Raw genomic sequence first — 26,013 nt, 5'->3', positions numbered from 1 at the left:
AATTATACAAACATTGTTATAGCTATAGTTACGAGATGCAATTACCCAAACTATAGCTATAAAACTTAATTAATATATTTTGAGTGGTTATATGTGAAAATTTTTGTCGTTTAGCGGAGCATCTTTGGCCCAAACCATACTTGACGCCTCGCACCACGGCCCACGATGGCAGGCCACGTAAATTTGACTAAATATTAGGTCCCTTTTCTTTCCCTTGACTTGTGTGCCACGATTTTCAAAATGTCCAAATTTTGAAACTTCACGGGTCTCTCTCTACCATTTTGTAGTGAAGTGCACACTTTTGCTAAATTACAAAAGAAAGACAAAAATAGGGAACGTCTACTCCTACTTATTTGCATGTCATCAGTTTCTTAATAAGTAAGATATTTATTAAATTTCTCTTCTTCATTGACGTATCACACACAAAACATTTTACTCCTTAAATATTTGGGATAATTTCAGATATATCCATCCAGATTTTCCTCTATAATACTATTATGCTTATTACTCATATTTTAATTTTTTTGGTAACCATTTTTTAGATCTATTTAAAATAAATATAAATTAATTATAATTTGACAAATATATCCTTCTTTATATTAATTTCTTCATGTTAATGCATATTATTAAAAATAAATTATTTAATAAATACTTTAAAATTAAATCAACACAAATAAATTAGTACTATAATATGTTATATATAGATACACATGTTTATTTAATTACCAATAAATATTAAAGGTCTTTGCAGCGTAAAGTGAACTGATTCACTAGTGTTTTCATTCACGGTAACCAACCATTTTCACTCAAAAAAAATGGAGACAAATTGAACAGGAATGTGGAAGTTTGGATAGAAGAGAAATTTTGATTCTTAAGAATAAGAATAATATTTATTTATGTTGATTTACTTTCAAAAATATTTATTAAATAAGTTATTTTTTATAATATGCATTAATATGAAGAAGGCAAATTTATCAAATCATAATTAATTTATATTTATTAGGTTTAAAGAATGATTACAAAAAAGTCAAAATAAGAGAGATAATCATAATATCGTAAACGAAAGGAGAGGTGAACGTTACAAAGAAAAACCTGAAGGAAGATCTTTGAAATTATCTCTAAAGCGTTACAAATCATAATATTTTCTTAATTGTTTCTTATTTATTTCTTAAAAAGAGAGTCAAATCCTATATGATACCAAATAAGGTATCAATATACCGACGAATTATCACAGAGAAATAAACTCAGTCCTACATGATACCGATATGGTATTAATATACCGACGGAGTATCACAGAGAATTAATTCATAATTGTGATGTTAACGTCATGAACGAAATAAAAAAAGAGAAAGTGGGGTAGACACGTAAATAGTTTGGATCATGAATTCATTAAAGATAAATAGTTTGGATTAGTTCCAATTTGAACAAATAATTTCACTAGCGGATCTAATTTATGTAGTTTTTCCTTCTTTTAACATAGCTACTTATTTTGGAGTTACAACAACATACTACAAAGATGTCTCGAAATTTGAGTGTTAGTTAATAATTTCTAATAAATGAATCTCAGCAAATAAAAATTCTTGTGAATAATTTAAAGGTGGATCTTCACTCCGACACGTATTATAAGGTGTTTTTAGTTTGAACTCACCCTTTGAGAATTTCACTTGCGCAAAAAAGTAAGAAATGCTTCACTAAGGCCTCGTATATAATGAAGTTGAACTTTTTTGTCTAGACATGTAATTAAAATTTCTCAGTTATGATTTTTTTTATAAACATAAAAAATCATAAGTTGTGAAAACTCTCCAATGCTTAGACAATTACCAAATGAGCAAACTGTAGTTCATAAACAAGATATCATAATATCTCGGGACGCCGTATTGATAAATCATATATCTCTGATCCATGTTCCTTTTATAAATATTTATTTGCGATTACAAACTTTCAAATAAACACAATTTTACATAGTGCGAACAATCTTCATGATGAGCATGGGTGTTTTTTGTATATATTTTAAAATGACGAGTCTTTTTTACAAAATTTAAACTTATGAGTTAAATCTTATGTTTTAATAAAATTGAAATCACAATTTGGAATCCCAAATAATTTTTTCTAGAACTTGAAATTTGAAATCATAATCCCAAATCGCAGGTTCAAATGCATACTAAGAACACATTTGAATTGGCTTATTTTAAGTGCTTTTAATCTAAAATAGCTTTTAAATATTTTAAAAGTGTTTGAATAAGTTTAAAAAGTACTTATAAACACTCAGTTTTAAGCTAAAATGCTAAAAATAAGCCAAAAATCATAAATTAGACTTGTAGCTTATAAGTTAACAATGAAAAACCAATCCAATTATCCAAATATGCTATAAGTATAGTACTTATATAATATGTTGTATTGGTTATGTTAAAAGTCATTAATCTAGGGAAGGGTAAATTTGAAAGAGAACAATCAAATACTTTCTTAATTAGGTAAAACATCATTTATTTTGAGTTAACATAAAAGTTAAAATACCATTCTTAGAATGGAGTATGATTTAGGTTGCCATCCCACTATAAACAAGATCCCAAGTATGGTCATAATAATCGACGTGCAATTCAATCTCCAAATAAGAGAGTTTTGAAAAAGTAGTACCTCAAAGTGTGAATGATGAGGTCTAAGTTCCCCATTTAGTAAATATTCTTAAGATAACGCTGGGGAACAGAAGGCCAACAGTTTGGACTCTGTCAGATGCTTCATTTTTTTGGTTGAGGGCGGGAAGCTGAAAAAATCAACCTCTTCTTCTCTGTTGTTATCGTCCTTTTTTTCTCTCTCTAGGGTTTTGCTGATGCAACTTCAAATTTCAAATCCAAAAAATCCCCAAAATTTCACTCAACGCAGTTGTTGTTCTTATTTCATGCCACTCTAGCTTAATCCAAACCCGAATAATGACACTGCGAAAGGGCTCTAATGTATGGGTCGAAGACAAAAGTTCCGCTTGGGTTGCAGCTCAAGTGACTGATTTTATCGGTAAACAAGTCCAAGTTGTTACTGAACATGGCAAGAAAGTGAGACAACACATATTTTGAATTTTCGCTGTTAATTTTGGTCAAATGGGTTGATGGAAAATGTGAATAATTTTTTTTTTAGGTATTGACATTACCAGAGAAGCTGTACCCAAGGGATGAAGAGGCAGACCATGGAGGAGTTGATGACATGACCAAATTGACTTATTTGAATGAGCCCGGAGTTTTAGACAATCTTCAGAGAAGATACGCTCTTAATGAAATTTATGTGAGTTGTGAATTTATAATCCTTGGAATTTCTCTTTATACACAATATCTTCAACTGTATAAATTAAGAAAAAGCTAGGATCTTTTTATTGATAGATTGTTCATGTCTGCACATAGTGTATAAGATGCCACTTCTAGCATTAAGTACTGGAAGAAGAAAGATACTGTGGGCATGGAGCAGGGAGACGGGGTGTAGCCTCCTGGTAGAGGCAGAAGTTGGGGGCCGCCACAGTGGATTGTATTGTGTTTGGTTTGAAGGAGGAAGGAAAACAAAATGCATCATAATTAAAATAAAGGTTCTTTATCTTATTTCTTGAAGCAGTGTGATTCCTTTTGTGATGTCTATGTACAAAAAAAGAAGTAAATGAAGCTTGCTAAAATAGTTCCTTTTATGATCCATTTAGAGTTTTAGGAATAAGATAACTAAATTCAAGCATCAACCAGTGCCGATTCTGGTCCAGTTCCTGGTTCTACTTTGGCTCTGATAGATGAATAGTAAATCTTCCTTGTTCTGAATGTCACTTTGTTATTCGACTCAAATGGATACTAAAACACTTTATTGAGTTTCATTCACTGTAGCAGATTGATTTTTGCCCCTAGACCGCTGCATTGTGTTTGCATTATTTGCTAAAAGCATATCCTTGATAATATTTTGGTGCGGGAAGAATGGGAGCTATTTCTTGTGACTGCTTCTAGAATATCTGCATCATGGATTTTGACATATGTTATGCTTACCTAAATGTTGAACCAAAAGCTACTGTCATCTAATTATGTGCATTAGTTAAGAATCATCATTCCCTGATGGGGTTTCACCAGGTGCAGTTTTTGTCTACATTAGCCTAAATAACCATTTTCTCATATGCTCTAACATCATCATCCTACAGGAGTGCATTGCAACATAATTGATTTCCCCCTTTTTTTTCTTTAGACATACACAGGAAGCATCTTAATAGCTGTCAATCCATTCACTAAACTCCTACATCTGTACAATGTTCACATGATGGAGCAATACAAAGGAGCTCCATTCGGTGAGCTTAGCCCTCATGTGTTTGCTGTGGCTGATGCATCGTACAGGTTTGCTGACTAGTCATTTGGGGATCTGATGACGTTTGCCTAAAGTGAATCAATTAGTGATTTATTTTTGCTCAAATTTTCCTTGTTAGGGCTATGATGTCTGAGAACCAAAGCCAATCTATATTGGTTAGTGGTGAAAGTGGAGCAGGGAAAACAGAGACCACAAAGTTGATAATGCAATATCTTACCTATGTTGGTGGTCGTGCTGCTGCTGACGACCGAACAGTTGAACAACAAGTTCTCGAGGTACTGCCGCTTACTGGTTTTAGAGGCAAAACATCACATGGTGATTCTGTTTGCAACATAAGGAAATTTCAATTATTATTGTCCTGACTGTTATTTTCTTAGAAGGGTGTCAATTTTTTGTTCGGCATGTCAACATAGAGCGTCTCCCCACTGAAGACTGGTTGCTTGGTGATCTATTAGCTTCATTAGAATGTCTTTTTCAATTACTTTATCTTATATTCTAGTTTTTCCAAGGACTATTGTTCTCTCTGTTGGCGAGAGCAATTTTTTTTTTTAATATTAAAAATAACTCGTAAGTAGCTGCCAGGTATGACTTATTATTTACCAAACACCAAGAAAGTGCAGCTTTCAATTGGGTCAGAGTACAGATAACATTCTTCTTTATGAGCTATAGAGGAAACTAGCTATAGTTTCTTCTTCAACTTCACACATATGACATCTATTTTACAGTAAAATACTCCTCTTCATCAGGTTATTCTGTGTGAGGCAAATTTTATTGATTGCAATCCACCAAAAGTGTGCCACCTTAGGAGGTGCCTGGGTTAATCAGATTGCCTTATACAGTAACCTCTCCCTGTTGTGTAAAATAAAGTTTTATAGCTAGATTTGACAGTATAAATACCTTGATAATCATTTATCCGCTCTAACATGTCATTGCGTTTGTTAATCCATTCCTTCTCCAAATTGAGACCGTCCTATTTCCAATTTGACAAGTTTCTTCTTCTTATTGTATATAAAATCTTTTCTCAGATCCGCTATAGTTGCATTCAGTAGCACTACCAAGTAAAATATGTTGGGGTCCTTTTCTGTCACTATGAATCACTCAATAACTTTGCTTCTATTCCCTTTTCCAATTTTGAATTGTTTGAGAGGCTTGACTTCTGGCTAAAGGCTTGTTATATACTTCTACAGTATCCATCTTCATGAGGGGTTTGTGTCACTTTAGTACTTAAAATTATCAAAAATCACATATTTCGTAAAACTACTCCCCTCCAAAGAACACCATCTTCTGTATTATATCTCCAATGCCATTTATATAATAAGGTTCTACAGCCCCAAAGCCACTTATATAATAAGATTCTACTTCAAAGACTCAAATTCTTAAGTTCTAACCATAATCTACCATCTTTTTTAGTTTTAGACGCTCCTTCCATTTTTCAAGACAAATATCTTTTCTTGGCAGTTGTGTTCCCAGAGAAAAAATTCTCCTCAACCTATGCAGCTGCTTCTCCTTCTTTAGAAGTGGAAACAGTGACATAGTATAATACAACCTGGTGAGGTATCAAGAGACAAGTGCACTATTTATTAGAGTAAATCCACATCCTAAATATAAGTGTTGCTGTTTCCAAATTTCTACTTTTTCCCCTCAAACTTCTCAATAACCCCTTGCAACAGTGACAAAGCTTTGCTTAACCCCTACGAGGAAGAGTCAGATAAGAGGATGGTTAGAAGGCTATTTGTAGCCCGACACGTCTGCTTATTGTTGCATGTTTTCTATCTCATTCATGGGATATATGTAAACCTTTTTGCTGGATGATGTGCAACTCTATATCAACTTCATAGGCTAATAGGATAATTTTCAGGATAGTATGTCAAGGGTGGTCAAATTTCTAGTCGTCGTGTTCATGGATTACCGATCTGGTCTCCTAAATTATTTGTTAGAGATCTATGAGCTTCCTATTTCTTGAAAGTGGCACTTTCATACAATTATTGATGGAACTACTGAGAAGTAAAAAAAACATGAATAGGACTTTGGACAATGCTTCAAGAGGCACAACTCTTGAACTAAGAAGTTTTCTATAGGAAGGTAACAATGAGACTCCGGAATTCTCTCTTGTGAAATGGCCCATTGTCACTCAACCAAAGAACGCTGGTTGTCTCCGTATTAGGAATCTTAGATTACACAATCAAAGTCCATTGATGAAGTGCTTCTGGAGGTATGGACAACTAGAAGCAGGTTACTGGGAAAAGATCATCATTGCTAAATGTGGAGTTTAGAATCATTGGAGTCATAAGGAACGTTCATGTCCTCATGGTATTGGGCCCTGGAAACATATCAATAGTTTTCATTAAGCCCTCTTTCAAAACATATTTTTTAAGGTTGGTAATAACTTAAATGTGAAATTTTGGGAAGACAGGTGGATTGGCAATGAATGTCTAGAGGACTCTTATCCTGGCCTTTTCCTTATTGCTTACAATCAGGACTCTTTTATTGCTCGGAATAGAGAAGACCACATTTGGAGACCTTCACTCAGAAGGAAACCTTAACGACTGACGGGGAGATCAATGATTTAATAACTCTCTTAGCCACTTTGGAGGGTTTCACTTTTGAAGCCTAGTTACTAGGCAAAATTTTATGGGGTAGCTCAAAGAAAAGAAAGTTCACAATCAAAAAAGGTTACAAATTTGCGTTCTCAGAGTGGTGTGCTTGAGGACATACCATGGAAACATGTCTGGAGAACCAATGTGCGACTCAAATTGTCCTGCTTCACCTGGACAACCCTCATGGAAGCGGCATTAACTCAAGACAACCTCAACAAGAGGAAAATTACCCTAGTTAACAGTTGCTATATGTGCCACCAAAGTTTAGAAAGTGTCAACCACTTATTTTTCCACTACCTTACTGTTGCTGAAATCTGGAATTTCTTTCTTTCATTCTTTGAACTAACTTGGAGTATGCCTCAGTCCATAAAGGTAGCATACACTAGTTGGATTTTTCGGAGAGTTGACAAAACCATCAAGAAGGTCTGGAAATGATTCCTGCAGTCATTTTTTGGATTGTTTGGAATGAAAGAAACCACAGGTGTTTTGATGTATATTGTAGACTTTGAGAAGAGAGATTTCCTTATTTCTCAAGTGTATCTATGCAACCAATTACAGAGGTATTTATACACAAAACAGAAGCCTAACTATGAAATATACAATTAAGGAAACAAATTAAAATCTCTATAATGCTGAAAACTAAATTAGATAAGAATCTACTTAATTAAGATTAGAGATTTAACCATATCAACATCATTTCAAAATTAGATCAAAATCAGATTAAATCTGAACATAATCAGATTTATCAACACTCCCCCCAAGTTGGTGCATAGATATCTCACATGCCTAACTAGCAAACTAAGTTGTGAAAAGTTCTATTGCTAAGACCTTTAGTAAAAACATCAGTTAGCCGCTTGTTGGATGTCACATGGAATAGGCTCAAGGTATCATCTATCAACTTTTTCTTGATGAAGTACGATCAATTTCAATGTGTTTTGTTCGGTCATATTGTACTATATTATGTGCTATATTGATGGCAACCTTGTTATCACAGTACAAGGATAATTTATCTTCGGATAATTTCAGTTCTTCTGTAGCTTTCACAGCCACAGAATCACAAACACCGTGAGTCAACATTGATCTAGCAACTGCACTTTGCTTCTTACTTCTCCAAGAGACTAAGTTTCCTCCCACAAGTGTGTAATAACCAGTTGTAGACCTCCTATCATTTAGAGATCCAACCCAATCAGCATTTGTAAAAGTTTCTATATTGAGGTGATCATGTTTGGCAAAATGAAGACGTTTTCCAGGAGTAGATTTCAAATATCACAAAATGCAAAAGACGAGCTTGAAAATGCATTAATAAACACCACTACAAACATATCCAAATATGGCTTGAAAATGCGATTCATCAAATCCATGAATATAGCTGGAGCATTTGTCAGCCCAAACGACATTACTACAAATTCAAAATGACCATACCTTGTCCAAAAGGCTGTCTTGGGAATATCACACTCCCTTACTCTCAATTGATGATAACCGGAATGGAGGTCAATCTTGGAAAAATAGCTTGCTCCTTGTAATTGATCAAACAAGTCATCTATCCTTGAGATTGGATATTTGTTCTTTGTGGTGACCTTATTCAATTGCCGGTAGTCTATACACATTCAGAGTGACCCATCTTTCTTCCTAACAAATAACACGGGAGCACCCCAAGGTGAAATACTTGGTCTTATAAAACCCTTATCCAACAAATCCTTCAATAGTTCTTTCAACTCCTTAAGTTCTGCTGGAGCCATACGGTAAGGAGGAATAGAGATAGGTTGGGTATCGGGAATGAGATCTATGCCAAAGTCAATCTCCCTTTCGGGAGGAATGCCAGACAAATCATCGGGAAACACGTCGGAGAACTCATTAACTATAGGGACCGAATCAAGAGTTGGAGTTTTGGAATCAATGTCCCTAACTCGCACAATATGATAAATGCACCCTTTGGAAATTATTTTTCGGGCCTTAATACATGAGATGAATTGACCCTTAACCACTGAATCATTACCCTTCCATTCAAGAATAGGCTCATTAGGGAAGTGAAACTTAACCACACGAGTTCTACAACATATAGATGCGTAAGCGGCATGTAACCAATCCATACCAAGAACGATGTCGAAATCAGTCATATCAAGTTCAACAAGGTCACATGGAATAACTTTGTGCAAGACCCAGTGTTTTAAGAAGCGAGAAGCGGAAAAAAGTGACGGGGGGCTCGCTTCACAGAAGCGAGAAGAGTGAAGCGAAGCGCATGCTTTTTTTAGAAAAAGCGCTATTTAGTATAAAAATATAAAATATAAAATATGCATAGATAAATAATCAAGAACTCAAAAGACTTAGATTAAAAAGTAACTAGATAGTCAATAATCCTCATAAGTAACAACATATAAAGCAAATGCATAACCAAATCACAAAGAGAGCAAAATCCTATTCTTCAACAAGATCCTCAAACTCTTGAAGTGCCATCAACAAGGGTTCTACTTCTACTTGGTCCTCATCTTCCTCCTCATCGGAGGACTCATCAACAAGAGTTCTACTTCTATTTGAACATGAACTTGAACCTGTAGCTACTCTTTTTTCCTTTCCCCTTAAAGTACTCCCCCTAAAACCATAAATAATCTCCTCCACACCACTAGCCGTAGCAACATCACCATAAGTGAGACCTTCTCCTTCATATACTTTTTCATCTTCATGATTTTGGGGTGCTCCAGTTAACCATTCATTTGCATCATCAATATTATCCAACAAAATTGGATCAATGGTATTGTGAGCATTGTAGCGACGCACCAATGTTCTATTATATTTGATGAACACTAGATCATTCAGGCGTTTTAACTCAAGCCTGTTTCTTTTTTTAGTATGAATCTGCATAGAATTCGTAGAAAGTAATTAATGGGAGGACTTTGGACAATTAAGATACCATTTAATTTAGTAATAACATAATATAGGTTCTCATATGTTCATACACGCTCCAATTTCTCTCGCAACCGGATGGGTTACAAGTTAAACTCTGCACTCTAATAGCAAATTGTTGCAAGTTTGGGACATTATGACCATATTGCATCCACCATTCAACTGTAGAAGAATTATTTTAAAAGTTAATATGTAATAACTTAAAAGTTAAAGCTCTAACAGTTAAATGTTGAAATGCTCACCTGGTGACCTTAAGGTTCTAGCTCTAATGGCCGACTCAATTCCAAGTAGCCCATCAGCTTTCATGTACACACCAAGCTCATTCCCTATTTTGTCTTGCAAAGTTTTATCTAGGATCATCCTCTCAACACATGCATGATATCCCAACCACACTTCTTCAGTTAAAGTCTTCATCTCATTATTTTTGTAATAGAGCCCCGAGTTCAAAATATGTCCAGCTGCATGTAAAGGTTGATGAAGTTGATCCGTCCACCTTGCATCAATGATTTTGAAAACATTCATATATTTTCTTTCATCATAATTGAATGCCTTTTCAATACTTTCTTTGGCCCTATCCATGGCTTCATAAATGTAGCCCATTGGTGGTTTTTTTTCCCCATCCACCATACGAAGTACATTAACTAAAGGACCACCAACCTTAAGTGCTTGAACAGTGTCATTCCAAAAATATGGACTAATGATGTGTCTCGCAACTTCTTTCCCAAGAGTTTCCTTTGCATAGACACTTTCATTCCATTCAGTGGACATAAACAAGGTTCTCAGATTTTTCTTTTGCATATTAAAACTATGCAATGTCAAAAAAGCTGTTGCGAATCTTGTCTTAGCAGGTTTTACCAAGTTTCTTTGCTTTGTGTATCTCCTCATCATATTCAACAACAGTGCCCTTTGACTGATATAAGAATGTATCTTAACAGCCTTACCAAAAACTTTTCAAAAAAATTTAATAGTTAATAAGTAAGAAAATTAACATGAAGATTAAAAAAGAACATTAAATATCAAGACTCAAGTTCACCTGTAGAATACGGGGCTTCTTTGAAAATGTCACAAAACATCAAGTTGATACAGTGAGCAGCACAAGGAGTCCAGAAAATATGCGGGAACACTCCCTTCAACATGTCATCTGCTTTTTTGTTCTCACTTGCATTTTCAGTCACAACTTGTACCACATTTTCCTTGCCTATTTTCAAGATAGTCTTCTCAAACAAGTTAAACATCTTATTAGAATCAGTAGAAGAGTCACTAGCATCATGAGATTCAAGGAACACACTCCTTTTGGAGAATTCACCAAAACATTGATGATCATTTTCCCATTCCTTGCTGTCCATTTATCCATCATAATGGAATAACCATACGTTTTCCATTGAACCTTATGATCTTCTACAATTTTGTTTGTCTTTTCCACCTCTTTTTTTAAACAAGGAACTCTTACCTTATGATAGGTGAGGGGCTTCATTCTAGGGCTATATTGGCCTACTGCCTCAATGAATTCACCAAAACTTTCAGTGTAGTTAACACAATTGAAAGGCAATCCTACATCATACATCCACCTAGCAAAAGCAGATACAACACGATCTTGTAAAATCTTGCTAGAAGCCTCTAGATTAATAAGTCCACTTTTTCTCTTTTCATTTGGTTTTTGCGAGAAATAGAGATTAAGAGGACCTTTGACATTGCTAGCGGTGGATGACCCACTTTCACTAGTTGAAGGTTTCTTTTTTGAGGGAGGCTCCATTGGCATATTCACTTCAACTTCATCATCCATTTCATCATCATCAATAAGATTAATCATGGATGCTTCAGGATTCATTTGAGTTTTAAATTCATTTTTTTCGTAAAATACTCTTTTATTTCTTCCTTTACACTATTCGGGACCTTTGGACACACTTTAACATCTTTACAACCACCAATAAGATGCTTCTTGTGACGAAATATTCCGTCATTATATGTCATATCTCAAAAAACACATTTGATTTTTGTGTTACTTCCCATGGTAATTCCATATGCCCAAGCTGGATCCTTTTTTTGTGCCATTAAGAAAATACAACTTAATACAAAGAAAAAATAAAATAATAATTCAGTCACACGAGTCAAATTGTCAAAACAATAACAGAGCAGTTGCAGCAAAATTAAAAAAATAATAATAAAGCAGCTAGACTATGTGAAAAAAAACCCAGAGCATATGCTTTATCTTCAAAAAAAAATGGCCAAACTGCTGAATAAAACTTGAAAAAAATAATTCTTTATCTTCACTGCTGAATAGAAATAGAAAAAGAAGAAGAGAAGAAGAGATGAAGAGAATAAGAGAAGAACATCGCAGCAGTTGCGCAGACGGTAGAACTGCTGAATGGAAATAAAAATAGAAATAGAAGGAGAAGAAGAGAAGAAGAGAAGAAGAAAAACTAACCTGGTTGAACTGTCGAAGTTGAAGAAGAAGTCGCAGCAGCTTGGAAAAATAAATTGTAAGTTTTACAGATTTTTTTTTTAAAATAAAACCCTAGTGCCGCTTTTTCCAAAAAAACGTTCCTTTTTCTTGCTTCTAGATTAAGTGTGCTTCTCGTTTCTCCCATGAAGCACACGCTTTTCTTAAATCGCTTCGCTTCACAGTGTTGAAGCGCTAATACCTCGCCTCGCTTCGCTTCACGCTTAAAGCGAGCGCTACACTGGCAAGACCCATACGGGACAATTTCTATAGGCTCTCTTGGCTAATACCGAACCACCAACAGGAGTATAAATCAAGAAAGGTTCTATTAATACTTCGGGGCACACATCAAACCTCATAGCAATGTAAGGAGTAACAAAAGACAAGTTGGCACCCGGATCAAGCAATGCATAAACATCGAAGTTAAAGACTCGTAACATACTCGTGACCACATCGGGAGACTCATCAACCTTTTGCCTATCATGAAGAGCATAGAATCGATTGTTGCGTTGAACACCCTTAGGTTGAGCTTGGGCACCTTGTTGCACTTGGCCTCCTATAGGGCGACCATCTCCACCCTTGTTGGCTACAAGAGGGCACTCGGATCGCTTATGGCCCATCTTGCCACATCCATAGCAAGCACTCGTTCCGATCAAACACTTTCCTCCATGATTCTTCCACACTTTGCACATTTTGGAAGAGAAAGGTTACTAGCATTTGCACTTCCTTCTCCTTGAGCTTTAGGGTATGGTACCCTATCCTTAGCAAATTTCTTCCCCGAGCTTTGGCCTTGATGAGAGCGTCCACTGCTACCAACGGTCCTAGCATTAGAGAACCCACCTTCATACCGGGCCCTCTTAGAATCCCTCATCCTCATTTCTTTGAGCTTTTCTCCTTCAATTTGTTCGACAAAAGTCATGAGCCGAGATATGTCCATCTCCTTAACAAGCATAGCGGTGCGACATTCCTTGGCAACCAAGTTGGACACCCTCGATATGAATTTACTCATTCGGGCACGTGGATCGGCAACCATTGAAGGAGCATACTTGGATAGCTTAGTAAACTTGAGGGCATAGTCCCTCATCCCCATATTGCCTTGTCGAAGATTTATGAACTCCAACACTTTAGCCTCCCTTAACTCAAGAGGGAAAAAATGATCAAGGAAAGCAAGTTTGAAAACTTCCCATTCGACAGGACCTTCATCCACTCTCTCCAACTTCCATTGAGTGTACCATAGTTGAGCAACACCCTTGAGTTGGTAAGCCGCTAACTCCGCTTTTTCTTCTGAAGTTACCCCCATAATACTTACTATCTTGTAGACCTCATCAATGAACTCTTGAGGATCCTCATCAATCTTTGAGCCATGAAACTCCGGAGGATTCATTCGTGCAAAGTCCCTTACTTTTGAGGCTGGAGTAGAAACATTAGGAGGAGCCACGACACCTTGGTTGGTTACCACTCTGGCTAGCATAGTGATAGTGGTTCGAAACTCCGCATTAGTCACTTGGTCCGGTAGAGGACCATTGTCTTGAGGAGTCGGGGGAGCTTGGGCTTCATTAACATTCTCTCCCCTTGGAAATAGTGGTCTTCTTGGAGCCATTTTTCTGAAAATCGCAAAGAAAGACTATTAGGGAAAAGAGGTCTTAACGTAAACTCTATAGCACGACATGGATCATGAAAGAGTTGAGAAATCCTAAATGCCTTATAGCCTCCTACTCATAAGTGTGGCGCGCTTCACACCCATGAATAAGACTCTACTTGACACGGCATGTTGGATACCCTAGGACACTTGGAAAATCTTGTGCTCTGATACCAAGTTTGTCACGACCCGACCTAGGGCGTAGTTGTAACATGGCCATCGAAACCCCGAAGGGCTCCAACCAAGCCTCTTGTTCATATCATAAGCATACATAAGGTGAAATATAAAAGCGGAAACATCATAAGAGAGTCTAAAACATGAATAGAAATCTGAAAATGTCTTATGACAATATAGACTCAAACATATGTCCAACGAGATGCCTCTAAAATGAGTAAGTGTGGGGGCTAAGACATGTCCCTAGCTCACCCTCAATATAAAACGTAAACAAAGTCTTTGAAAAGAAAAACAGTAACCAACTTGGAACTAGTCCCCGGTCAATGAGGACTCACCATAACACCTTCGGATAGGAACGCCTACTAGTTACGTGGTCGATTAGGATCTTCAACCTCAACCCCTACATTATGAGACAATGTAGGCAAAAAGTATGCATTAGTACGTTGGAATGTGCTAAGTATGAGGGCGTGACATGCAACGTAAATCATGAAATGCAAAGGTCAAGTAAAACACATGATAAGTTGGAATACGTAAAGTCATGAGAAAATCATATTGACCAAAGCATTTAAAAACATAAATTCAAGTCATAACATACTTAAGAAATCATACATATGTGGGATAAGAGCTATAACCGACAATAAGACCATGCGAGCTATAACATGGAATCCGATGATACCCACATTGAGAAGGAGGAGGCTACTTTGCCAAGGTAGACTCCTAATCATGAACATGTGCTATTTGTGGATCCACTAGCTAGGCCATAAAGGCAACCTGAACCTACGGTGGCACGTAGTTTATGGGACATGAGGCTGCTACTAAGGCTTTTGGTAGGGCTCCCACTTTAAGTCCACTCGGTGCTAAGTCAAATCCCACGGAATACATACATAACATAAGATCATAATATCATATATCATAGTCATGATCATAGGCTTGAAATCATAGAGTAGCTCATTTTCATAACATACTTGTAATGTGAGAATTGTCCTTTCATCATTACAATCATTTTTGCATAATTCATATCAGTAGGCCTTAGGTCACCACATAGGATCCTAAGTCACCTTACTTCATAACTTGCATGAAATTCATACCTTGAAACATACTTATAATTCATGATCATCATGGAAACACAGTCATAGTTCATACTTTGAAAATTCATGACCATAGCTTGAACTTGAAATTAGGGTATGACATGAATGTATGATCAATTGACTTGAAATCCATGAAATTTACTTGAAATCATGCATGATCATAAACTTTATATCAGCCCATACATAATTCATATAGATAATATCTTTTAGAAGTATGAATCAAAATACTCATAATTTACATCATGAATTCATGGAAAAATTCTTCAATTTAATTCAATAACCATCAATTTATATCAAAATAGTCTCATGATCATGCTTTAAATCAAAATTCATGCAATTGGAATAGAGATAACAAAACCCATAAAATACCATACTTTAATTTGATAGAAAATCTTGAGAAATTGATTGGGCTTCATGGATGAAAGGATCCATGAATCAATACCCACATACCTTGAGTGAGAACACCAATTAATTTGGAAGAACTTGAGAATTTTGATGGAGAAATTGAGTGAATTTGCTTGAAGTCTTCAATGGAAACCCTTGAGAGCCTTTTTGTAGAGAGAAAAATATTTGATAGATGAATTGTAGAAGAATGAATAGAATTAGAGGTTTAGGTTAATTTATAGAGTTGAATTAGGTCCTAAAAAGGTCTAGGTTTATTAACTAATAATTTGGGAAAAGTCTAAAACACCCTTAAAAATACTAAATTCGGCCAGAACTGCTTCCCAGGTCTGCAATGGACCTGTCGCGGACCACACTGTTTTGTGGATTCTTTGAAAATCCTTCTTCCGATCTACGAGTCCTAAAAATCCACTGAGACCATTTTCTCGTAGGTTTTGACCCTCTGATCAATATTCCGAACTCGGATTTTCCAAAAAGATTAAGAATAATGCGTTACATGAGAGGCCTATTTTCAAGGCATTCTTAAGGTATTTTGTGGGCATTTTGAGGGATGTTACATCATCGTAAAATGTTAGAAGAGTGATCTTATCCTTGTGATCTCTTATAAAGAGAGAGTGGTCAACATTGCTTTGTTGATAACCAAAAGAAAACATTGCTTTGCTGAATCTATTGAATCATGCACTGGACTGTTTTAGCATGTATAAAGCTTTATTCATTGGCTTGTGGCAACTAAGTGTTCATAGTGACGTTGCTTTTTAATCCTTCGACGTCGGCTCTTTCTATCATTGTGAAGCAGAATTCACCAAGTGTTGGATTGTTCACCCACCAATAGGGAACGTGAGCTGGATTCAGACCGTCGTGAGATAGGTTACTTTTACCCTACTGATGACAATGTTGCAATAGTAATTCAATCTAGTACGAGATGAACCATTGATTCACACGATTGGTCATCGCGCTTGGTTGAAAAGCCAGTGGCGCGAAGCTACCATGTGCTGGATTATGACTGAACGCCTTTACGTCAGAATCCGGGCTAGAAGCGACGCATGCAACCGCCATCTGCTTGCCGACCCGCAATAGGGCCTCTGGCCTCTAAGGGTACGTGTCATTGGCTAAGTTATCGCGACGGAAGCGTCTCGATGGCCACCTTGAAGTGCAATTTCCATCGAGCGGCGGGTAGAATCCTTTGGAGACGACTTAAATACGCGATGGGGTATTGTAAGTGGCAGAGTTGCCTTGCTGCCACGATCCACTGAGATTCATCGCTTTGTCTCTTCGATTCGTCCCCCCTCTTCCTCCAATCCAATCATTTTTCAACTTTTCTAAAAGGAGGTTTATGCATTGCTTCCTCGGATAGATGCCACTAAGTGTTGAAAAATAACTATCAAGAATCACGTCGCACGTAATATGTATTACTTCCTTGGAGAAAAGTCCCTTGCTAAGTGTTGAACTATGATGAGTTTCTATGTCAACCAATAGCCTGCGAATGCGAGGATCGTGCCCAATAACGATGTCACAACTAGAGGTTTTTCATGCCCTTGAGTGCATTTCTAATGCCTAATGACATACCAAGGGCAACGTCGTTGAGGGTCGAGTTCAGCTCTAATGCCAAGTGACATGTCAAGAGGCGTATACGGGTGCCGGTCGACGTAGGCAGATGCCAGCGGCCCATGCGCACATGCGACGTCGGCAGCGCCCAGGCGCACAAGCGACGTCGGCAATGCCTTGCGCGCATCAATCAGGCGGCATGCCAAGCGCCCAGGCAACATGTCAAACGCCCAGACGACATGCCAAGCGCCCAGGTGACATATGACGTCGGCAACGCCTAGCTCCTAGGCGACTTCTAAACACCTTTCCTTGAGTTTTTTTATTATTAAATCTTGGAAGAATCTCCATATAGACTTCTTCTAAGTCACCGTGTAAGAATGCATTTTTTACATTAAACTGTTGCAATTTCCAATCAAGGTTGAGTGCACAAGATAACAAGATTTTGATTGTGTTCATTCTTTGCAATTGAAGTACATGTCTCTTGGTAGTCCACTCCATATGTTTTAGTGAATACCTTAGCTACCAATCTGGCCTTGAACCTCTCAATCAAACCATTGGCTTACTTGCAGCCAACCAATTTCTTGTCTGGTGGAGGAATGGCTAATTCCCAAGTTTTATATTTTGCTAGAGCCTTTCATTTCTTCAAGCATAGCTTCTTTCCATTTGGGGTCTTTGAAAGCTTCCCTCCAATCTTGTCGGATAGACACAAAGGAAATGGACAAGGTAAAAGCTCTATAAGAGGCGGGCAAGGATCATAGGATACAAATTAGAAATAGGATGTTTGGTACAAGATCTAATCCCTTTTCTTTGAGCAATAGGTATATCTAAATCACTAGTAGAATCTGAGATTAGAGATGACTCAACGGAAGAAACGGATTCTTGGCAAGGAGTAGGTTGCATGATGGCTTCTTCTATCTTGTTTCTCCTTGAATATCTCATCAAATTAGGCTTATCCAAACGTCCAATAGTCTCCCCCTGTACAAAACATCTAACTGTTTCCTCTTAAACACACTCTCTATAGAACTCTCATCTGGAGTAAGGTCATCAATAAATCCAGTACTAGGTATCACCTCTTCTCTTTTGTTACTCTCCCCTTAAAGAGGTGCTTGAGTTCCATTGAAGTAAGGTTCAAATTCTCTAAAAGTAACATCCATATTGACAAAATACTTCCTTGATGGAGGATAGTAACATTGATAACCTTTATGTGTTGGAAAATACCCAACAAACACATTTAAGGGCCCTCAGATCTAGTTTTCTTGCATTAACATAACAAACACATCTAAACACCTTTGAAGGAACAATATAAACATTATTCCCTTGAAAAATCTCTAAAGGACTCTTAAATTAAGTGCTTTGAGAGGCATTCTATTGATAAACTGCTAGAGTTGCATCTCCCCTATAAGGTTTTGGGAGGTTCATATTGAACATAAGAGATCTTGTAACTTCTAACAAATGTCTATTTTTTCCGTTCAGCCAATCCATTTTGTGCACTAGTGTAAGGACAATTAGTTTGGTAAATGATCCTGTTAGACTCTAGATAAGTACGTGGTAGAATATGAATATGTATATACAATCCTTTTTAGAATAGGAATATGAATAGTAATATGAATAGAAATAGTAAATAATATCTTACTTGGTAAATAATTGTATTGTAGTGTCTATAAATAGGGTCTTTGTGTAACAATGTTGAGACAATAATTCAATAATATTCTTCCCCTATATTTCTCACATGGTATCAGAGCCTCTACGATCTTGGTAGAAAATCAAAGAGCTTCCGCTGCCGGCGGACAACTATTAGCTATATATGCCGGCCGGCGGCTATTAGCCCATCTGGCTAATGATTGTGTTAACAAAAGTAGGGACAATGATATATATATATATATATATATATATATATATCAACCCTAAATGTAAGGAAAGAAAACTCAATCAGATAGGTCACTGTGTGTCAATTTTTGGTGACTTTCTAGGGCTGTTTTGTTTCAACCCCATATCTGTCATTGTTTGTGTAGCAGCGTGCTATTTTTTCGGTGACTATTTTCTCATATCCTTTGCGTAGCACCGTGTTATCTTTTTGGTGACTACTTTCTCATATCCAATTTGTGCAAGTATCGTCCAGTTTTTCGGTGACTAGTTTCTCATATCTAATTTGTGTAGCATCGTGCATCCCTTCGGACTACTTCTCATATTTAATTTGAGTAGTATCATGGATTTTTCGAACTACTCTCTCATATCCGAGTTGCATAGCACTGTGTCTTTTCGGTGACTCCTCAAATTTGATTTGCGTAGTTCCATTCGTTTTTCTGGTGACTCCTCAAATCTGATTTGCATAGGGTCGTGCCATCATTCCGATCCTTTACACATAATTCTCTTTCTCAGTAGGATCGTGCCATCATTCTGACCCTACCTATATAATTTTATTTCTCAGATTGTGACCATTTTCAGCCATCAAATCTAATACTCCGACGTATGAGTATGTTCCGACCATTTTTTCTGTGACTTTCTTGTTTAATGTCTACTCGTCTATTGATTCCAAGACGATTCATGCATTTTATACTAGATTTTGAGCACTTTCCGGCGACCGTTGCATTGTGAAAGAAGTTTACATGGAGAAGCCACCTAGTTTTGTTGCTCAGGGGGAGTCTGGTAGCCTTGTATGTCGATTGTGTAAGTCACTCTATAGTCTGAAACAATCTTCTCAAACTTGGTTTGGGAAGTTCAACAAGCTTGGTTTGGAAAGTTCAACACTGTAATTCAAGAATTTATCACTCTGTATTTTATTGACATTATGCATCTAATCCAATATTTGATGAGAAGACCAAGCACATTGAGATTGACTGACATTATGCATTAAATCCAGTATTTCATGAGAAGACTGAGCACATTGAGATTGGCTGTCAATATTTTGAAGTCGAGTGATCAACTTGCAGATATCTCACCAAGCCCGTCATCAGTCCTCGTATGAATTACATTAGTAGCAAGCTAGGTACATATGACTTGTATGTAATAGCTTGAGGGGGAGTGTTAGAATAGGAATAGGTATATACAATCCTACTTAGAATAGGAATATGAATAGAAATAGTAAATAATATCAATTTGGTAAAGGATTGTATTGTAGTGTCTACAAATAGGATCTCTGTGTAATAATGTAGATGCAACAATTCAATAATATTCTTCCCCTATATTTCTCATAGTACCCATATATTTCGTGCCATTGTCCCATCTCAAATTGTTACTTATAGAAAGATGGTTGAAGATTGCTAATTGTGTGGTTTTGTTTTCCATTTAAACAAATTGTTACTTATAGAAAGATGGTTGAGGATAAAAGAAACTGAAAATCAAGAAACATTTTCTCCTCAATTTCTACACCCACAATTACTAAATGCATAGTTGCAAAAAGTAACAGTTACGTCTTTTTGGGAAGCTTTAGTGGAAGTGTGGAACCATGATTCGTGGGTCAGGGATATGTTATTCCCTTAAAAATTATTCAGATATTCAAACTTTGGATCAAACTGTGTGGATTGAAATAGAAGACAAATGTATAGTCTATCTTGGCATTTCTTGATCCCTATCTCTCAGTCTCTTTCAACCTTGCATGACCGACCTATCTCAGTTTGGACTAAAGTTTTGATCGTCCATATGCAGCAAGATCATCTAGACATTACCAGTTATTTGGGTCAGGTATAAACTCTAAAGGACGAGTTAAATTCCATTATGCCAATTATTGATGATGTGTCTGTCAAGGAGCAGTGTCATCAAAAGCAAAACGTGCAAAAAAGCTCTAATGTCCATTGGGGCTTTAAGCGCAAAGTGAAAATAAAGTGAGTTCTAATGAAAAAAGATGCAAAGGGAGAAAAAAAATACAAATATATATATGTTTAGTCCAAGACTAATAATTATAATCATGAATGACTAATATATGAACAAAGAAAATTGATATTTTTTAATGATAAAGTGACATATCAATTGTTTAGTGTCTCCTCTTCAGACAAAGCTCATTGATAAGGAGAAGTATGCTTTAAAACCTTGATGACGGCACTAAAGCGCACATTAAGCGATGCTCAACATGTTTTGAGCCTCGCTTCAGGGCTTACACACGCTTAAACAGCACTGATAAGGAGAAAGAAAGAGACATATCCTCTATGGTTTTTGCTCTCATCTGACTGAGATTGGATCATACCTCTGTTTTAGATGAATTCTCAACAGTTCATCTATTTTTACTTTGGAGGATGTTATTGTCCAGACTTCTATGCATCTCAATTGAACCTGAGGTGACATCTCCAGAAACTTATTGGATGGCGGTACAGTCTAACAGTTTGCTGAATGCACCAACGAAAGAAAAAGAATAGAGGTCAAAACATTTCACATATGGTGTTGGGGGATGGCGTACGAGAGAGAACTGTTGATCACTTCATGGTAGATCTGCATGCAACAATGAATGTTCCCGTCAGGAAGCTAATGTGGCTCAGACTGGGAGGGACGGCATCCTTCCTTTTTCCAGATGTAAAGGACCAAGCATCTTATTTCATTACCATACCAAGCATCAACCTTCCTCTTACACATGAATTAACTGCATTCTTTCTCCATCCAATATGCATATGACACCCTAAAGCTCGTTGAATAAATTGTAGTGCCTTTACTGTCATTCTCATGTCATTGCAACAATTAGATTCTAGCCTATTTTTCTGTCATCATCAAATCAAGTTGTAATGTGAATTAGGTCATGATTGCCAACTCAATTCTTATTGCTTGGAGATCATCCTCATGGTTCTTTTTTCAGTGTTTTCCTTCACTGTAGTGAGATTTTTTTCCTCCTTTTTCTTTCTTTCTTTTTTTTGGTTAGTTTCATTGATGATTGAATTTGGTTGATTATTTGCAGTTCAAAAAGTTGATGTTACTAATTCCTAATCTTTTTTCATTTTTGGTCTAGTCTAACCCATTGCTGGAGGCATTTGGCAATGCACGTACTATTAGGAATGACAATTCAAGGTGTGTTTTCAACTACTAACGTTGGTATTGCTAAGAGGTATCATTTGATGCAATCAGTGATGTTTATTATTTCAGCAGTGAAGGTGGTTTTATTGTCTTTTTTAAGAGCATTGTTTTGTCCTTTATATGGAATCTCTGCTTGTCCTGTCTTTCACCTTCTTACAATGAAATGGCTATTCTAGTTTGTTGGAATCTTTGAACTCATACTTATTCAGTAAAGTGATAGCCGAACACGGGGAAATTGTTCTTGAGGTCTATTGAATTATGATTAATGCCTCTTATTCCTTGTTTCTTGCAGTCGTTTTGGAAAGTTTGTTGAGATCCAATTTGATGCAAGTGGTAGAATATCTGGAGCTGCAATTAGGACTTATCTTCTGGAGAGATCTCGTGTTGTTCAGCTAACAGATCCAGAGAGGAATTACCACTGCTTTTATCAATTATGTGCATCTGGAATGGTATTTTCTTCCCTCCATGTGCTTGGTGATGTTTAATTCATGATATTCTTTATGCCCTAGGTGAAATGTGTGTTCTGATATTCTTTTCATTGCGAGTGTATTAACTTCAATGTGGTGACATTGATTTGTGCATTTAAATCGTTCTAAGTGGCCAATTTATGCCATTTGACTATTACAGAAAAAGTTTTTCTAAGTGGCCAATTTATGCCATTTGACTATTACAGAAAAAGTTTAAGGTTATTTCCTTTTTATGTTCTTACTTCTTCAGGATGCTGAGAAATACAAGCTGGGTCATCCTAGTGACTTTCACTACTTGAACCAGAGCAAAACCTATGAGCTAGATGGAGTTAGCAATGCTGAGGAGTATACCAAGACAAGGAGAGCTATGGATATTGTTGGAATCAGTCTGGAGGAACAGGTTCTGCAACTGTAGTTTGTTATCCTAATCAATATTTCTGTATTTAGTAGCATTCCAGTTCTACTTCACTAATTACTACATTGCATTGTTCTTAATAACAGGAAGCAATATTTCGTACCTTGGCAGCCATTCTACATCTAGGAAACATAGAATTCTCTCCAGGCAAAGAACATGACTCATCAGTTATCAAAGATGAAAAGTCTAGGTCTCATTTACAGATGGCTGCTAAGCTTTTTAAGTAAGTGGTTCTCCTCCTCCTAGCAACACATTTAAGCCTTTTTGTTTCTCTGATTTGCTGATGATGTTGCTGGTTGATGAATGATTATCATGTCCTTAATCATCTCTTTGATGGTCTTGCTCCCTTGACAAATAATTATTTTTGGAACTTCTTTCTGGTAATTGCTCTGCATAAATCAACAGAAAATTGAATTTCCATAATCTACTTTGATTCTCTATCAAATCCGCCCCCCCCCCCCCCCCCAAAAAAAAAAGGATAAAGTATATTGCCCATTCTCTTAAGCTTCTGCGGCTCTTAGCTATGATGCTTTCTTTCTCTTAGAATAATGTTCATTACTCAATATTGATTTATCGATTATCACACTATTTTGCTTTTGTTGTTGTTTCTTTCTTGTAGACTTTACACTGCTTTTCTTATTAATGGCTATGCTTTCTTCATTGTTTTTTCTTCTTTTACTTGGGTTTGATGCACTTGAGGCGAGGGTCAGAAACAACCTCTCTATCTCTTTGAGGTAGTAGTAAGGTCCGCGTACACTCTACCCTCCCCTAACCCTAACCCTACTTGGTGGGATTTCACTGGGTTTGTTGTTGCACTCAATTTTGATTTATACAGTTTGTATTGGTGAAATGATTGCCGTACACTCAATATGTCTCTCTGCTATATGTTGTTGGCAGTTTGTTATAATAAATATGTCATCTTCAAAGGTTATTGCAATAGTTCTTCATTTTATTTTCTTGCTTTTCTGTTCTGTATTGGCATTATTCCTGATTTTAAGACATCTAGAAATAATATTCAGGAAAGGATAGCACTGTGTATGTCGTCTTATAGGATAGGACTAATTCATGGGTTGTTATTTTATCTTTTGCATGATATACATTTTTCTTGTCAAAAAATGTAGCCTAGGGGGCTTGAAGATTTTAACTCATAACTCTCAAAAAGAGGGAAGGTAAGTGGAGTTTTGTTAAACTGTAGGACTGGTCTCTCTTGTTCACCATGCTTGGCTTTAATTAGTGGTGGCAAATGGGCGGTTGGGTCAAATTTGGGCGGGTTAAAATGGGTTAGACTTACAACCCACCCATATTAATATGGGTAAAAAATAGGTTGGATAAATTACAATTCTAACCCATTTTTATGATTTCCTAAAGCGAATTAGTGACTTATAAGGGAATGTAGCTTCAGGAAGAGGATTTAATTATGTTTCTCACTCAGTTGCTAGCGTAAGAAAAATAATTCAACAATTGTAAGAATTTCAAGAAAGATTAGATTGCTTGGGTTGTTTAATTGTATTAATTAATTTTTTTTATCCTTTTTATCTATCACTTTTGCAACAACAAAAAAATTTAGAATATTTATCATTTTACAAAATGAAGAAAGTATTTATTTTCTTCGATTCCATCCTTCATGATATGACAATTTTAAATGACCAATAAGAATAGCCGGATATATATACTATTTATTTAACACTAACATTATACTTTTGTTTTCACTTTATCATTCATGCCTTGAAAGTAAGTAAGTATGTATATATATATATATACACACACACACACTTCATGTCCATCCCGCTGAGGGTAATATTTGTTTAATTGTTGGAATATAATTTATGTGAGAAGATAAAATAAATTTATTTTTTATACGTCTGATTAATTTCATAAGAGTAATTGATAAAACTTGTAATTTAGTAAAAAAGAAAAGTAGATAAAATTGTGCAATAGAAAGGCTGACAGAGGTACAAGTTTTTAAACATATATACTTCCATTTTTTTACCATAAAACACATTACATATAAAGGTAATTAATACAACAGTAAAAAATAAACAAATAATATCTTAAGTTAAAAAGTGGGCTAGCCTTTACGTGGTGATGGAGATTTAATAGTAAGAATGATTATGTCTATTAAGTTTGGATACCCAATCTGAATAGAAGAAACCCATATTACCCATATTTTACCCGTGATTTACCCATTTTCAGCGGGTTGAATATGGGTAGAGCCCATATTTGACCCATTATTAAAAATCACTACCCAACCCATTTAAATATGGGCGGGTGGGGCGGGTTGGCAAAAAATGGGTTAGGATTTCCAGCACTAGCTTTAATGGTATTTGTATTGCCTTGAGGGATTGCTGACTTATGTTTATCTTTACCTTCTTTACATTTCTTGTCTTGGGAGGCTCTTCAGTATTGATATTATTTGAAACCTTTCAAGCTTTGTCATATTGCTTTATAAGGGTGGTAAGTTTCCTGTTTTACTTAACGTCTTGACAGTCCAGCTGATCCCCAATACCTCTTTCTTTAAAGGTGTGACGTACAGCTATTGGTGACCACACTTTGTACAAGATCAATTCAAACTCACGAAGGAATCATCATTAAGGCTCTTGATTGTGGTGCTGCTGTTGCAGGACGTGATACTTTAGCGAAGACTGTTTATGCCCAATTATTTGATTGGTAACTCAAAATTCCTTTATGGTCTCCAATAGTCAATGTTCTACATATATAAGTTGATTATGTAAGAGTATTGTACATTGTTTACTTGTTTCAGGTTAGTTGAAAAGATCAACAGATCTGTTGGGCAAGATCCTGATTCCCTGATACAAATTGGAGTTTTGGATATATATGGATTTGAATGCTTTAAGCAGAACAGGTCAGTAACATGTTATTGTTTTTGCCTATTGTATTCATTTGAAAAATAATGTAATGTAGTGAACATAATAGATTATTGTGTTTACTTAAAGGTGGAAATAGAGGTTATTGGAAGCCCTTCTAGAATCAGATTCGTAAAATAGACACCCAGAAACTGTGGATCAATTATTT

At 36.2% G+C, this 26,013-nt stretch overlaps 2 protein-coding genes across 4 annotated transcripts in view; one reads left to right on the top strand and one right to left on the bottom strand.

Annotated features, from left to right (window-relative positions):
• Nucleotides 1-2,606: 2,606 nt before the first annotated feature.
• LOC129889165 (myosin-15) overlaps nt 2,607-26,013 on the top strand; it is a 56,252-nt gene continuing 32,845 nt past the window's right edge. The window contains exons 1-10 of one of the 3 annotated variants that reach the window (XM_055964360.1): nt 2,607-3,047; nt 3,130-3,273; nt 4,201-4,346; nt 4,436-4,592; nt 22,034-22,092; nt 22,391-22,547; nt 22,816-22,965; nt 23,067-23,203; nt 25,501-25,647; nt 25,742-25,843. In XM_055964360.1, the coding sequence (XP_055820335.1) occupies nt 2,928-3,047; nt 3,130-3,273; nt 4,201-4,346; nt 4,436-4,592; nt 22,034-22,092; nt 22,391-22,547; nt 22,816-22,965; nt 23,067-23,203; nt 25,501-25,647; nt 25,742-25,843 (1,319 nt within the window). In that variant the 5' untranslated portion in view covers nt 2,607-2,927. Of the gene's footprint in view, nt 3,048-3,129; nt 3,274-4,200; nt 4,347-4,435; nt 4,593-22,033; nt 22,130-22,390; nt 22,548-22,815; nt 22,966-23,066; nt 23,204-25,500; nt 25,648-25,741; nt 25,844-26,013 lie in introns of those variants that run through there. The other 2 variants (XM_055964358.1, XM_055964361.1) reach the window with 2 other exon arrangements.
• Nucleotides 9,920-11,861, bottom strand: LOC129889166 (uncharacterized). The gene is made up of 2 exons (XM_055964362.1): nt 10,849-11,861; nt 9,920-10,762 (listed from the first exon to the last, which is right to left on the bottom strand). The coding sequence occupies exons 1-2, from the start codon at nt 11,159-11,161 to the stop codon at nt 10,038-10,040; spliced, it is 1,038 nt and encodes a 345-aa protein (XP_055820337.1). The 5' UTR covers nt 11,162-11,861; the 3' UTR covers nt 9,920-10,037.

This window comes from Solanum dulcamara, chromosome 5 (genome assembly GCF_947179165.1).
Source record: "Solanum dulcamara chromosome 5, daSolDulc1.2, whole genome shotgun sequence".
NCBI lineage: Eukaryota > Viridiplantae > Streptophyta > Magnoliopsida > Solanales > Solanaceae > Solanum > Solanum dulcamara.
The sequence above is the reverse complement of the archived record's forward strand: the minus strand, read 5'-3'. Positions and strand labels throughout refer to the sequence as shown.